This window comes from Ambystoma mexicanum, chromosome 12 (assembly GCF_040938575.1).
Source record: "Ambystoma mexicanum isolate Mex_15411 chromosome 12, UKY_AmexF1_1, whole genome shotgun sequence".
NCBI classification, from domain to species: domain Eukaryota; kingdom Metazoa; phylum Chordata; class Amphibia; order Caudata; family Ambystomatidae; genus Ambystoma; species Ambystoma mexicanum.
Window position 1 is genome coordinate 1,107,707,507 of NC_090936.1, and position 16,663 is coordinate 1,107,724,169.

Below are 16,663 nucleotides of genomic sequence, written 5' to 3' on the forward strand. Positions count from 1 at the left end.
ATGTAATCATAAATATCCGTAGCATGTTTATTAAGAGACTGGGTATTTAATAAAGCTGATTTAAAGTGTTTTTCTGTCTGCCAGTTGGCTCGGTACAATGGGCCTCATTATGGGTCCGGCGGTAGCTGTGCCACTAAAAACGACACGGCTGCCGCCGGAGTAATTTTTATTTCTGGCACCCGGCAATGGGGACTTACCGGAGCATTACAGGCCCAGCAGTCCTGGCAATTGCCCATTTCCGGGCGCCGGAAAATATGACTCCCCATTCCCATCCGAGTACCATTGGACTCAATTGGGAATGGGGAGGACAGATTCGCCCTCACCATTCATGAATGGTGCTGGTGCATCCTTCAAAGTCAACGAGCGGGTGCCGTTCCGCCCGCCAGGTCAGACCTGGTGGGCTGAGAGGCTCCCGCTCACAGAACTCGGAGTATGCCGTCCGGTAGCAATGGTGCAGGTAGTTTACTGGCACTGTTGTTACCGGACCGGCATACTAGCAATGACCCCCAATGTCTTTATTGGCAGCTTTACAGGAGTCGGTACTTGGAGGCCACAACCGGTACTGATTATTGGTATTCTCGGCGTTGGAATTTGAGAGTCCACAAGTGAGGGGGTCAGTGAGTGGCCGAGTTCGTGGAACTAGGTTCTTAGGTGTATTCTCAGCAAGTGCATTATATGCCGTCCCTTTTAAAGGTTGGGCTGCATGTGTTGGATTATGTTTTTCAAAAAATAGCTTGTTTTGGATTGTGTAATCACAATCTTTCCCTCACAGTTGTTAAATAGGTGTTGTTCTGAAAAAGGAGTGACTACAATAGAGAAGGGGTGAAACCATCCTTGATGATAAGGGAGCTCCCTAGGCATCTAATTTACATCTAGGTACCGGGCTACGATGGCCATATTTTATTTCCATTGTATAGGGTTTTAAAAAAACCTTTACAAATAGATCAAGATAAAGAAGTAATTTCATCAGACAACAGAGAATAAGACATTACATATTACAAATTAATGCCTAATACCAATAAAAGAATGTGAAATTTCATCCAGCAATATAAAGTGGAACATTAAGAAGTATAATTACATCAATAGTCTCTCATACACATTAACTAATTCAAATTCATACTCTTAATAAATGACAATATCACAAGGCCTTCTTGGGTATTCTGGAAGTTTAAACATCTTCACTATAGAGTTTCATTATTCAACATAGAGTCAAATACCTGAAGTCTTCCCATGATTTTCATGCTATGATCAGTTAGGGCTTTGCAGTGTAGAAGCAAATGCTTGATAGTTTACCCAGGGCATTACAACATCTGCATCCACTGTTGTTAATGGAGATGAGCATTCTCTGAAGCTGAATTTCCCTTGTTGGCAGCAAATTCCAATGAAATCTCATCAATATAGACCTATAGATTCGAGATGGAAACAAAGTAAACATAGTAGAAAGCGACCCCTGTTTTATATGCTCATGAGCCAAGTAGTTCATTAACGGATCAAGAAAAAGATAGAGAAATTATTTCATCAGACAACATAGAATAAGACATTACATATTACACATTGATGCCTAATACCAATAAACTAATGTGAAATTTCATCCAGCAATATGAAGGGGAACATTAAGAAGTATAATTACAATCAATAGTCTCTCATACACGAAAAACGAATTAAAATTCATACTCTTAATAAAGGCATATATCGCAAGGCCTTCCTGGGTATTCTGGAAGTTTAAACATCTTCACTACAAAGTTTCATTATTCAACATAGAGTCAAATACCTGAAATCACCCCATGAATTTCATGCTGTGATCAGTTAGGGCTTAGCAGTATAGAAGAAAATGCTTGATAGTTTCGCCTAGGGCATTACAACATCGGCATCCACTGTTATTAACGGAGATGAGCATTCTCTAAAGCTGAATTTCCCTTGTTCGCAGCACGTTCCTATGGAATCTCATCAATAAAGACCTATAGATTTGAGATGGAAACAAAGTAAACATGGTAGAAAGCGGCCCCCGTTTTTTGTGATCATGAGCCAAGTGATTCATCGATGCATAAGAATGGAACAGTTCGGTCATGGTAATCCAATCATGATCCATCAGTGTCCTCTTAATTTTAGATGGATTCGCCACAAGTATACCTATATCCATAGATAATTCATAGTTTCACAGTTTCTGTCAAAATCAGCCAGGAAGTGCGAGTAGGGAGGAGAAATAGACGTGATCCTGAGTGCCTGGCACACAACTTCGTATCCCGTGCCAGGGATCAGGGAGCTGAACTTTTCAAATAATGCAAGCATACACCATTCAACTCGGGCTCTTAAGGAGATTATTCCCAAGTCGAATCTGATGGCTGCCCTTCAGTACTTTATGCCAGAATCTAGCCTCAATAAGATCCAGAACTTTAAAAATAGAATTCCCATAAAGTTCAAGACCACAACAGATCTTAGGAACGATTTTACCCTCGTAGAATGTAAGTATGGGTTTTAGGGAGCCTCTTGCATATTTACGATTAAGCTTAATAGCTTTGTTCTGCGACGAGATGGCTTTTTGGAACAATATCTCCTGAATGTTCTTTAAACCCGGTTGGGCGCTGAAATGGAAACCCAAATAGGTAAAACTAGAGCATGTCTAAATCATAGCCTTTCAAAACAGACCATGCAGGGCTGCACTTTTTTTCCTTCCTTTAGTGAAAGCCAAAATCTCTGTTTCGCTGGGATTTATTAATAGCGCATTCTCTTTAGCATAGTTTGAGAAAGCGGTCAATAATCTCTGGAGGCCAACCTTAGATTAATAAAAAAGAAGAAAATGGTCAGTGTAGGCCATCCAGGATATTTTACACCAGCCCACTTTGGGTGTAACTAGGCGCATCTGACATATACTGATTAAACAGCCAAGGGTCTAAGACACAACCCTGTCTCAGCCCCACATAGAAGCTAATTCTCTCAGATAGATCTCCCTAATCGTTCAATCGTATCTGGACCCCAGAGTTCTCATACATGCCCATTTGTAATGGAAGAAAGCCATCAGGCAGCCCTGAGTTAGCTAGTTTAGACCACAATCTGTTCCAATGAACCCGGACGAAGGCTGCTGAAAGTCTATTGAAGCCAAGTAGGTACACCCGCCAGACTCCGACCATGCTGATTCTTGAAGGGTTTCAGTATTAGGCCATTCATGTTTGTTGAGTGACCCTTACGAAACCCGGTCTGAAATGTATTCAGACCGTGCGTATTTGTAGCCCATTCCTCCACATGGATCAGTAAGAGAGAGCAGAATATCTTACAGTCGGCATTAGGGTTGTAACGGTATACCGGTATAAACACTGTGGTTAATTTAATTTTGCTTCAATAACCGTTACCTTGTTTGTAATGGTAAACCGATTCAAATTATGTTTTTTGTTTTGCACATGTACTGTGTGCATTGCACTTCAATTAATGCAATTTTAAATTGCAAATATGGCTGGCACTGGGGGCTGGGCTGGCTTTTTACTTTGTTGTTCAGGGAGCCTGGGACTGGAGGAGGTGGACTTTGCCCGGGCCCAGTCTGGGCTGGGCTGGCAGCAGCCTGGGACTGGAGGAGGTGGAGCTTGCCCGGGCCCAGGCTGTGCTGACTTCTTTCTCTGTTGTTCAGCAGCATGGGACTGGAGGAGGTGGAGTTTGCCCGGGCCCAGGCTGGGTTGGGCTGGATTCTTTCTGTGTTGTTCAGCAGCCTCGGACTGTAGGAGGTGGAGCTTGCCCGGGCCCAGGCTGGGCTGGGCTGGCAGCAGCCTGGGACTGGAGGAGGTGGAGTTTGCCCGGGCCCAGGGTGGGTTGGGCTGGATTCTTTCTGTGTTGTTCAGCAGCCTCGCACTGGAGGAGGTGGAGTTTGCCCGGGCCCAGCCTTGGCTGGGCTGGCTTCTGTGTTGTTCAGTAGCCTGGGACTGGAGGAGGTGGAGCTTGCCCAGGCCCAGGCTGGAACATTTGGGAATACCAAAGCACGTGTCACTGTCAGAGTTTATTTTAAAAAATCAGAGCTCTTCTTCACTGCTTCTACGGTATGAGTGTTGTAGCAGGCCCTGTGTGTGGATTCAGAATCGGGCACAGAACAGCACAAGCAGAAAAAGAAAGGTATGTTTTTTTTCTTCTTTCAAAATGTTAATATTTGTGTCTGTGCTGCACTACTTAACACATTCTCAATGGCAGTTTCAATTGTAGGCACCCTCAGCTCGTTACCCTGTCCCTGACAAAAAAAAGTCTTATTTACCATTTTGGCATAGGCCAGGAGTGTAGTGTACGCCTCAGATTGCAATGACTGCTGCAGTCATGTCACACGTCCAAACGCACTGTGCCACAGATTTTAAATGTTGCAAGAAGGTGAGCAGCCCCCACACCAGGACCACTATCCTCTTTTTCTTCCCTCCCTTTCTGTGTAATGATGTTTGTTGTTCACACATCTGTGTGATGCATTGTGCAGTCCATAGGCTGTAGGGAAGGCTGGAAAGACAAGTCTGCCTCCCATACGTAAGCCTGTATGAGGCACGGCCTAGGCAGGAGTCAAAACAAAAAAAAGAGTGGCATGAAGCCGTTGGTGGAGAGTTCATGTAAGTGGGGTTGGGCAAAGGTCCCATTGCGATGATGGAAGTGCGGGGGTGGAGCGGAGCCCCCGAAAACAGAGAGCGGGCTGCAAACAAAAGGCTGCAAGCCTTTTGTTTGCGGCCAATTACTTTCAGTCACCACACAATTCAAGGCAATGACAGATGCTTCAAGAAAGCATGCGCTTTCCTCTTGCTCAAGTGGATTTGACCATGCCTGGCTCAGATCAGAACACGATCTAAGCTTGGGCCCCAGTCCATGAAGAGACTGTTATTGTGTCTTTGGCAGTGGGAAGAGGAGAAGCATAGTGCAGGATGCTTTACGGTTCCGGCATCCTCTCAGAGGGCACAGGAACATACAATGCCTAAAGTGTTCTCGCCCACGCTACAGGAGGAGCTGATGTGCCTGGAAGCCCCATCCTTCTCAGAGGGCAGGGGAATAGGCACTCTGTTGCCTCAAGTTCTTGACTTGCATGTCAGTGTACAGTGAGAATTCAGCCAGTCTCCTACAGACATCTGTGCACAGCAAGGTGTGGCCATTTCTTTTCTAATCCCAGAGCAGCATTATATTCAGGTTGAAGTGAGCGGGAGCAGTGCTCCTTTATTTTTTTAATTAGGTTTTACTGTCTTCCTATACTTTTATTTTAAAAAGAAACTTTTCCGGAATGGTTACATTTTAAAATAAGAGTAGGAAGAAGTTGAACTTGCGATGCACTGAACGTTCCCTTAAAAATAAGGTGCATGTATTTGAGAGTTTGTATTGTGTTTGGGTCGTAGCGTGGTGATGGCATTTGTGGGGGGTGGGTGCAGGCCAGCAATGAACATATCAAAAAAGAATGGCTTTATTGAAAGTTTCTCCACCAGGCGACTCCTTATAATCCCTAGCGTTATCTCTTTAAAGTTTGGTTTTCATATGGCAACATTTTTTTTTTCCATTAAATGTCGCAGGTCACTGGAATAAGACGGTGATAAAGCCCTAACCATCAAACAATTAGATAACGTTGAAAGATAAATCCAGGACTCAGCGCCATTGAGTATATGTATGCTTGGTTAAATAATCATTCAAAAATGAGATGGCCTCATCGAGAATGCATCTCATGTTTGAATGATTACTAAACCAAGCATACATATACTCAATGGCGCTGAGTCCTGGATTTATCTTTCAACGTCAGCAATGAATATAGTTCCACTAGTTGAGCGGGAGCGGTGCTCCTTTACTTTTAAAAATTAAGTTTTACTGAACGTTCCCTTAAAAAGAAGATGCATGTGTTTAGTTTGTATTGTGTTTGAGTCGTAGCGTGGTGATGGGGTTTGTGTGGGGAGTGGGTGCAGGCCAGCTGGGAACATAGTTCCACTACTTCTATTCGTACGCTCCGATGACTGCATACTTCTATTGTAGGTAAACATGCGATTTTAGTGCAGTTTGCCGATGGTCGAAGTGAGCGGGAGCGGTGCTCCTTTGCTTTTTAAAATTAAGTTTAAGTGCCCTCATGTACTTTTATTTTAAAAAGAAACCGTTCCGGAATTGTTTCATTTTAAAATAAGAGTAGTAAGTAGTTGAACTTGCACTTTAAGTGCAATACACTGAACGTTCCCTTAAAAGGAAGGTGCATGGGTTTGGGAGTTTGTATTGTGTTTGGGTCGTAGCGTGGTGATGGCGTTTGTGGGGAGCGGGTGCAGGCCAGCAGGGAACATAGTTTCACTACTTGGGCGGGAGCGGTTGGGAGCGGTGCTCCTTTACTTTTTTAAATTACGTTTTACTGTTTTCCTATACTTTTATTCCGGAATGGTTTCATTTTAAAATAAAAGAGAAGGAAGAAGTTGAACTTGCACTTTTAGTGTGCTGCACTGAACATTCCCTTAAAAAGAAGGTGTAGTGTTTAGGTTGTAGCATGGTGATGGGCTTTGTGTGGGGAGTGGGTGCAGGGCAGCAGGGAACATAGTTCCACTACTTCTATTCGTACACTTTGACCACTGGTTATATCACTCATAAGCAAAGCATTACTGTCGGGTAACAATGTCACCAGATGTACATGACTTAACTTGGCTAGAGATTGTGCTATATTGTGCCATGCACCAATCATCAATTAGGAATGAATGGTGATTTATCCTTGGGTGAAATTCCTTTAAAAGGCTTTTTGTGACTGTACAACAAAATTACATTTTCATTCATATCATTGCAGACCTGTTGTTTGCTTGGAGGTAAAAGTACAACACTAACAAACCTTAAAAAGTTGCAGGAATTAATAATTAATAAGCATCATGGGGAAAATTGTAGTGTGCCCACTGCACTCATCATGTGGCAAAGAAAGAGCACTGCAGAGGACTCACTGTCCTCTAAAGCCTCCAAAGAGAAGGACCCGGCACAGCGCTGGCTATTATGTCATGATTAACACTAACGTCCTCAATACAGATCAGATGGTGGCCATTCTCCTGTCTCATGGCCAGTGACCTCTGTGTATGTGCTCAGCTGACATTGCAGCCGGCACACTGTCTGATCTGCACAATGTACAGGCAGGTAAAAACAGCACACAGCTGGGCTTTCACACCCATCGCCTGCTCAACTGTGTGACCACATTGGCAGGCAATTGCACACCAGCTTCCTGCCTTCCATCTCGGCCCAGGAGGTCTAGACTTCTTACATTTAGTTAGTAAATTGTAGATGCCTTCTATATCCAGTTCCACTGGCAAGTATAGTCAAATGTCAGAACAGGAAGAGTTAGTTAATTACAGGTGTTACCAGAAGGGATATTCCATGTATCCTTGAAATACTTTATCCACTGTTGTTCTGGGACTGCATTAATTTGGGCTATGTTAATAAGAGGGTATTGATTATTAATCAGGGACCAAAAAGATCTCGAAATGGAAGAGACCAGAATCTGGAGCATGGCTTCCGCGTTGTGTTGCATCATGGAGGCTCGCTTTGGCTTACAAAAGTTTTTATATTTTTGCTTGGTTTTTTTCATGGCCTTCAGTTTTATCACCAATTCCAAAGATAACGCCTTCAGCTGCCTAACCTCCTTCCTCATAATAACCTATGCTTTGGCTAACTCCTCAGTAGATATGGGGATTCCTATTTGGCTTTGCTGGTTTGTACCTAGTGTTCCTTTTCTCACGATTAACCGTTTCACACATAAAACCATCAATGTTATTCACATTGAACACATCCATTTTCCACTGCAGCATAGTCACTAGCCTCATGCACTGCAGTTCCTGATTCAAAAGCACAATATTTGGATTGGACCATCAAATCTTATTGCTCAAAGCATTTGTTTTCAGATTAGACAACCAGGAGCGTTCCCTGGTATTCAGTACCATGTAGAACTCTGCTTTTAAAATACTGTGGTCACTCCAGCAATTCTGAAACACAGAAAAGGAGGCACAACAATTTGACAGGTAATCGTCCATGAACACATAATCCAGTATGGAAGCACCATCTCTTCTAAACCATGTTTGAATATTACATTTCTTTCCAAAATCAATCCCATTCAAAGGAAAGAGCCTCTGGGGCCATGCACCAATATTTACCCATTTGTATTTATAATTCACGTGGAACATATCAGAAGACATTTCTACTAACTAATTTTCCAGATCCTAAAGGACACAGTTTGCATTTAAATCCCCAGTGACAATGACCCTGCTATCGGGGTTAGATGTTAACCACAGTGAGATGCATTCCGAAATCGCTTGTTAAAGGTGTTCAAGGTCTGTAATCCCCCTGTACCCTAAATGCTAACCAGTATGATGTTAATAGACAAATCAGTAGAAGACAGGGACACCGCCATAGCCCCAAATGGGAGATTATCCAAAGCTAAAGCCTTCATACCCAAAGAGGAATCCACAGCAGTAATAAGCTCACCCGATGCCCTGACTGCTTGGGAAAATACCTGAAAACCATCTAGTATTGAGGCCTCAGTCAACCAAGTCTCCTGTAGTAGGATACGGTTAGCCTCTTTTAAGGCTCCAACAGCTGCATGGTTAGTAAACAGATGGTAACTCCCGCTAGTGTTCCACAATTTAATACATACATTTTAAAGCTCTTTTAACAGGGAGGTGACACAGAAGCTGGCTTTGGGTCTGTTTTTCTCCAGAGTTTTGATGTGAGTGATGGGCAGTCAATGTTATTACCTTCTGCCTGCATTTCAGCATTCACAACTGTTTGCACCCACTGCCGGGATGGATGTACCAACATTCAGAGCCCCCCCGTGGATCTACATCTCTGCCATATTGAACATTCACATCAGAGATGTCAAAGCCGAGGGCTTGTAGACATGACCTCCTCGAATGAACTAGATCCTTCACCAGATTGGGGTTCAAATGAATTATGGTGGTTTCAGGGTGATTCCTGTCCTGGAAAGCAACCTGATCAATATCAGTAGATGTAAGAAGGGCCAGAGCTAGAATCTTTCACAGCCCATTAAGCTAGATAACTTTGGTAGTTACTCGAGTTTACCTGGGACCGATTCTCTCTGCAAAGCTGCTTGGTTCATAGCTTTCCGGTCCCATATATTATCACTACCCCGAGACTGTTGCAATATGCTGTAGGATTTGGGTTTGATATGCTCTGAACAGCTCAAATTAGCCCTATTTCAATCAAATTAGCCCTATTTCACTGAAAAGAGGAGGCATTTGGAGCCTCCCTAAAAGGTTCCCCACCCCTGCGATGGCCATGTACTTTTCCTTCTGACTGGCTAATAGGGGGCCCAGTTCTTTGGTAAAGTCCATTGTGGTTGGTTTCTGTAAGGGTGGGAGTGCGAAGACTTCTGGGGCATCTAATTTTGCCTCTAAGTAAGTAGAATCTTTCACAGCCCATTAAGCTAGATAACTTTGGTAGTTACTCGAGTTTACCTGGGACCCATTCTCTCTGCAAAGCTGCTTGGTTCATAGCTTTCCGGTCCCATATATTATCACTACCCCGAGACTGTTGCAATATGCTGTAGGTTTTGGGTTTGATATGCTCTGAACAGCTCAAATTAGCCCTATTTCACTGAAAAGAGGAGGCATTTGGAGCCTCCCTAAAAGGTTCCCCACCCCTGCGATGGCCATGTACTTTTCCTTCTGACTGGCTAATAGGGGGCCCAGTTCTTTGGTAAAGTCCATTGTGGTTGGTTTCTGTAAGGGTGGGAGTGCGAAGACTTCTGGGGCATCTAATTTTGCCTCTAAGTATGGGGCTACAATGGCCATACGCTTAGCTTTTTGGAAAGCTAGTAGAAGGTTCAAATCCGCAGTGTTGCCCATTATGCTGGGCTATGTTAAGGACGGAGCAAAATGAGAAAGAGGAGATAGTAGCCATAAGTATCAACTTACTTGTTCAATAGCCGCTGGCACAGGCACTTGTGCAACAAATTGCACAATACCGGCATGCACAATACCGGCATGGACCTGGTGCGCCACCACTGGTGTGCCTGGATAGAGTCTAAATGGACTAGGGAAGCAGGGAAATGTAGTCTTCTCACTCTCTAAGCTTTGTTCTGCAAAATTAGAGAAATGAGCACCGCGGCTACAAGGGGAGCTCAAGCAGAGCGTGTGTAAACAATGAATCAGGCAGGCAGTATTTTACGCGCCCAGTATTTTGACATATAGTGCACACACTGTTTTGCCATTCCACAATTAAAGTGCTTTTTTGTAAAAGTCAGATCTAGGTAACTTTGAGTAAGAATGCTAAGTTTCGATTTTGCTGTTAAATTCAAGCAGTTCAATTACATAAGAAGGTTAGAACGCAGGCAGCCTAATCCTAGAGGTTCGCACACAATTCAATGAAAGTCATTTCAATCTAGTTAAGAATAGTAGCAGCTATAAAGCAGCGCTTCAAAAATGGCAGCCTAGACCTCCCACCATTCATTTGCTTATGGAAAGCCTGACAGTAAGAAGAACCTACAGACCAAAGGTGTTTGGTGACTTTCCAGAATTAGGGAAGGGTCAAGTTTCAGATCATCCTTAGGAGCGAACAAGGGTCTTAGACGGAAGAAAAGGGAAGGTGAAGCAGATGGTAACTGGGCATGAACTCAATGGCAATGAGATCAGCTCACGCAACTTGCAATTTTTTTTTTTTACTTTTCTTTTTATTGGCAGAGGTTTACAACAGACAGATATGTCAAAGCATTTAGAACAATCAATACACACAACAAGCGCAAGGCGTTTTCAGGTAGAGCAGTACAGCTAGGAATGCATGTATAGTTGGTTTTGAAGAACCGAGTCATTAGAGATAGTTACTGTGGGGCTTGGGGTGAGTCTCTCTCTGATGCGCACTCCTCTTGTTTTTCAGGTAGCTGTTGAAGGCAGACCATATGTTCTTAGGGCGGGAGTGCCCAGGGAGCATAGTTAAGTATTCCTTTTCGCAATTCCGGGACCAGTTAAGTGCATTGAGCCACTTCTGAGAGGTCGGGGGGGGGGGGGGCTCTTCCAGCTTTGGAGCACACATTTCCTGGCCATCATGCAGCTTATATTTAGGAATTTGGCCATGCGTTTAGTGTCATCAGTATTCCATACCCCAAACAAGGCTCCCAGTGAATTAGGATCAATTACGGTACTACTAATGTCAGTGAGTGCCCTCAAGACCCCATCCCAAAAGCCCCCCATTTTATGGCATGTCCAAAACATGTGCAAATGATCTGCGTTCTCTGTCTTACAGCGAGCGCAGGAATGTGTAGAGGTGTGGGTAAACTTAGAGATTTTAAATGGAGTGTAGTATAGCCTGTTCAATAATTTATACTGCATGAGTCGGTAGCGGAAATTGAGGGATACCCTATTAGTGTGTGAGCACATCTTTTCTCATAATTGGTCAGTGATCTCAAAGCCTAGCCCACTCTCAACTTGCAAATTTACCATGCAAAGCAAACTGAAGTGGGCACACATGCTAACCACACCTTTAATGCCACAGAAACTACTCTCAGTCTCTTTTTCGTTATTTCATGAATTACACATAATGCAAACCAACATCTTGGGTGGAGACAACACAACATATGTGTTTCAGTTAAGGTACCTGATACTGGGATGTTCCTCTGGACAGCTGCATCCAAAATCAATTGCACATGACTGTTCTCTCACCATCCTCCCATTCTCCAAGACTGTACCCAGTATTCTGAGCCAATGCACTATTTTCTCCCTGACCTAGACGGATACTGTTGTGTATTGTTAATTATAATTATTGTTATTAGAGTTTATGGGTGGTGTTGGAATAAGTAGAACGTAAATTGTATGGCGGAAAGGTTAATGAGTACCTTGAAAAGAACGAGGCAAAAGGTAGTGTGGACAATGTGCCGTTTCCACAGGCAGTCTCGCAGATGTTAAGGAGCTACAGGAACACCCCTCATGAAATGACGGGACATTCTCCGTCGGAATTGATGATCAAATACAAGCCTCAGACAAGACTCCCCAGCATAGAGGACTACACGGCTGATGAGGATAATGATATTAGAGAAAGAGATCAAATGAAACAATTGAAGATAAAAGAATGGGTGGATCGCAAAAGGAAGGCTGCAGACATCAATCTTCATGGAGGGAATGTGGTGGTAGTCAAACAGAAGCAGCAAAAGAAAACGGATTCCAAATATCGGCTGATGCTGCTAAAGGTCAAAGTCATCATAGGGTCCATGGTCACGGCAACTGGAAATTGATGGCGAAATAACCAGAAATGTATCCTTTTTTAAAAGACTAGCACCAGATGATTCTGGAGGGGAATATGGTAAAAGGAATGAGCCAAATGACACTGACATTGACATTGGTTTAACATGGTTATATGAGGAGGAAGGGAAGATGTTTAATTGTGATGATGGGCAAGTGGGGAGTGATGATCAAAGGGAGAGGAGAGAGGGCACAAGTATGGATACAAGTCTGCTTTTCAGGGACTGTGTAGATAATGACACAGGTACAGAGTCAATGGACATGAGCCTACGGGCTAGGCCTCAAAGAATGGTTCGCAAGCCAGCTCGGCTAATTGAACAAATGTAATAATTGCTGTATTTGATAATAATTTAGATGATAAGTAAGGGGCGGGGGGTTGTTGTGTATTGTTAATTATAATTATTGTTATTAGAGTTTATGGGTTTTGTTGGAATAAGTAGAATATAGAGTGTTAAGAAAAGGGACTTCTAGAATGGGGGGTCAGGCAAGCAGTTCAGTTGGTTTGAGAATAAAGTTATATGAAGACATGCCACGGCGCTCGTGTAATTATTAAGAAACTACTTTTAAATGTAGATATAACAGATACCCACCCAGATTGCCAGAATTGCTGCTAGATCTCCAAACAAAACCCCTAGAAAATAGACATAGATAAGGACTAATTTGAAACCAATACAGACAGCATTGTTACGATGACTAGGGAAACTGGTAAGACATGCAGAAAACAAATATATCTATGCATTACTGCATCTACATATAATGCATGCAGTTATTGAAAATGGAGTATCTTTCTTTAGTTAACAAAGCATCAGCTTTTCTTAGCTCTAAAGGTATATCCTGAAATGACTACATACGACCCATTCAGCTTTGCAACATTGCTGCGTTCACTAAGAAGAGAAATGCTCCCAGAACAGGTTGCTTTGGAATTGCAGGATTAATCAACACACCTCTATGCTGATATACTGTAAGAAAAGAAGAAAGAAATAAAAGAGAACGCAAGTTGTTGATCGCAATCCAAAATACATGCATTTCAACATGTGTTATGTCTGATGTTCGTTGTGAATTTACATTATTGTGAGTTTCTCACCATCTGGACAATTCCCAAATGATTACCCCAGGAAGCAGCTTCCTATGATTCTACTCAGAAAGAGGGGGAATGTTACAGCTTCCCTATAAGGGTTGAGGCCTGCTAGGGGATAATAAATCTTTAGGTCCCAGCCGAACATGGGCATCTTTCTGGCTCTCAGCAAAGAAGTCATATCTGTTTCTCACTCAAAGTAGAAACAGGTGCATCTATGCCCCTCAGGAAAAGGACATCGGAAAAGTAATAAAATGGGTATAAGTTATGAAAATACCCATTTTACAGTGCTTAGCGTTGGGAAGTATCCAGAAAAAAGTGCTATATAAAGGGGGATTTTTCTTTATGTAATTTAGTTTGGTGAGTTTTTACATTTTCTATTTTTTTTTCCAGCCGAAGAATCAGAACTTGGGAATGTTGTTAATATGGATAACAAATAAAAAGAATTACAGAGCCTGGCTGAGATGGTTCTGCCATGTGACAGAATGGAATTGCTTAAGGTGTGATTCCCTGGCGACACACCTCCTCTCTCTCACTGCTGAACTCGAAACTACCACATAGCAAATGCTGCGGACATGGGAAAATAATCACCAGGGCAGGTGCCGGTCCTTGAGTCCCCTCGTGCAGAAGCCTCTCCTTGTGTGGGTGGGAGGTGCAGCTGCTGCTGAGGCACCTATAAGGACATTGAGAGGATGCTTTCTTCCCAGGTGCCTCATCATGCTAGTGTTGTTATTGACCCTATTCTCTCCCTACCACAACCCGACAAAGGACACAAGCCACATATGTGGTCTTTTTGTGGAGATCGTGAAGTACTGCCCTGCTTTGGAACCACCTCCACTGATATTTGGGGTCTCCCAGTGCCTGCCTTGCCCACTCATTTGCAGCACAGGTATAGATGGTGGAGGCTGCTACACCTAATCAGCCTAGGGCAGTGACTGCTGCTGCACCTGACCAGGGTCTGCTGGCTTGGGGCAGTAGAGGGAAGCAGCAGTCACCTCTGAAGTAAAGACTTCCTATTCCCCCTTCTCCTGCTGCTCTCACAGCCCCTCCTCCTTTGCTTTTTTTGCCAAAAACACAAATGCACCAAACAGTCGCTACCAAAAGGCAACAACAGGAAACAGGAAGCAGGAATTCTGTTATTTACTTTTTATTATTATTAACTTTGTTTTAAGTTTTTAACCTTTGCAGAGTTCATAATTAAACCAGATTTCCATTAAAGCCCCTAAAGTCTTTACTTATCCCCGGTTATCGATCGATAGTTCATCCTCTTCATCAATACGTTGAAAAACCTTCTCCAAGAAGGCTATTGTGGATAAGATTAGAGACGTTCTTTCTCCCTGCATACAAATCAGCCACCAACCTTCACCGTCCTTAGTTTCGGACTCGCCGAAGAAGGTTCCAAACATCGTGGTTTTCTGTGTGGTCATCCCAGTGCAGTACAAAAGTTGGTGTTCAAGTGTATCTTTTTCGTTATTGGTTTTACAGAGTCTGCAGATGTTATTACCTGCTTCCTTTTTGTTCCTACAATTTAGGACTTACAAGGTGGGGGAGAGGTTCAGACGAATCGCAAAAATGTTAAGCTTAGCCAGCCACAGGGAGACTTTGTCAGAAATATTGGCAAGACGGTGTAAGGCCTGCACGTAGCAACGTCCTGATGGCAAAATGTCACCTGTCTGGCTTCATCTTGCGTCACAATCCAATCCTGTCTACACAATTTTACTTTTACTGCAATGGGATTACTCAACAACTTCTCTTCTGATGTTTCTAGCTCTTCCAGTGTTCCCAACAAGGCGTTCTCCAGTCTTGTAGGTCTCTGTCACATTCTCCAATAATTGCCTCTTTTAGGATACCAAAAGCTCTGACTGCGGTATCCGAAATGGAGTTCCAGTACAGCAACAGGCTTTTCCAAATAACCTGTGTGTGCATTGAGATGAAGCCAAGTTCTTGCCTTATTGTTGCTGGGGGCACACAATTAGGGATCTTTAGTATCTTTTCCAGAATCCAGATTCTAACCTATCCCAGGTCTTTACTGGGATTGCCCCAAAAGCTTCCACCCCAAAGGTCACGATTGGCACTACCTTCATATTATAGAATGTTAGCACTAAGATGATTGAACATTTACCAAACTTTTTCCTAATAAGCCTTCCTTGATTCACAAGGGAATGCATTTTCGATCTGCACCAGTCTGTGTTTGGTACCTTTGACATTGTTGTGCTTATACAACTCCCCAGGTACGTAAAAGCTGAAACTTCCTGGAGCATTTGCTTTTAGATGAACCATGCTGTCTTAGCTGTCTTATGCTGTTTCCTCCCTTTTTCGCAGATCGGATCGTCAAGATCTTTGATTTGTTCACGTTAATTTTCAGGTCGTTCTGTCAGGTGTATTGACCCACGTTAGAGTCATTAAGCTACCACATTTGGTGCTGTGGGCTTAGAAAATCCAAGATGGCCAAAAAGCCCACATGTGCGCCAGAATCCAGGAGAACAGCGCAGTTTGTGCACACACCAAAATGGTCGCCTAACCTTCCACCCACCAGTGCGAGCGTGATGGGCCAGGGGTGCCATGAGTGGAATGTATGCCAAAGGAAAAACAGCAGTGCCTGTTAACTTAAAAAGCCCTTTGAAATCACCTTGGTTTCTCTGAATGCAAGCTAAAAATGCCTATGTCAAACATTGGAGGATATTCAAAAATCTCACTGAACACCAGCAGACATTTGGCAGAATGAAGTTTTGTGTGCATACAAAATCTGGAAAGAAAAACAGCCGAAAACAATGTTCATAACAAAACTGGCTGAGCTGTGGAGGTCAGCAGCTTAAGTTAAACTGAACTGAAAACCACTAAAATCGAAATGTTTAAATTAAATGAGTGACCTACTTTTGAGTGTCACATAGTTTGTAACTTTTGAAATGTCATAGTTTTGAACTTAGAATCAGCACTCTAGCTGCATGTGTAAAAATTGTCAGTTTGATTTGAATGTAGAAAACTGGGAACAAAAAGTGACATTTAGCTGAAACCTGGCTTAATGAAACTGGATTCTGCCTGACAACTACCCCCGACAGGAGTTGAAACTGGATCAACAGCTGTGTTCCCAGGCCTGGCTGCATTCTGCTGTCCCCACAAAAAGGAGGTGACACCTCTCTGATTGAATTAACTGGGGACTGCAGGAAACTGAACAATGGACTAAGGCAAATGTTACATTGGGGGGGGACGTAAAGTGGCTTCCTCTTGGGAGAAGTGGGAGGAGAAGTGCCTGTGAGAGCCAGCTGAGCTTGGGGGAAGTGGATAAACCAGTTCTTCCACCTTGTGATGTGGGAAGCCACACCCCGTTTTGACCAGGGCATAAGTTAAAAAGATAGATAACTCATAGTGCGGACTGGTCAAAATTATATAAGTAATATCATTATTC

At 43.2% G+C, this 16,663-nt stretch overlaps 1 protein-coding gene across 2 annotated transcripts in view; it reads right to left on the reverse strand.

Moving 5' to 3' along the window:
- The window catches only part of LOC138514286 (vomeronasal type-2 receptor 26-like), a 613,935-nt gene that overhangs the window by 208,415 nt on the left and 388,857 nt on the right, over positions 1–16,663 (reverse strand). For both annotated transcript variants that reach the window (XM_069629670.1, XM_069629671.1), the window contains exon 2: positions 1,218–1,403. In XM_069629670.1, the coding sequence (XP_069485771.1) occupies positions 1,218–1,241 (24 nt within the window). In that variant the 5' untranslated portion in view covers positions 1,242–1,403. The remainder of the gene's footprint in view (positions 1–1,217; positions 1,404–16,663) is intronic.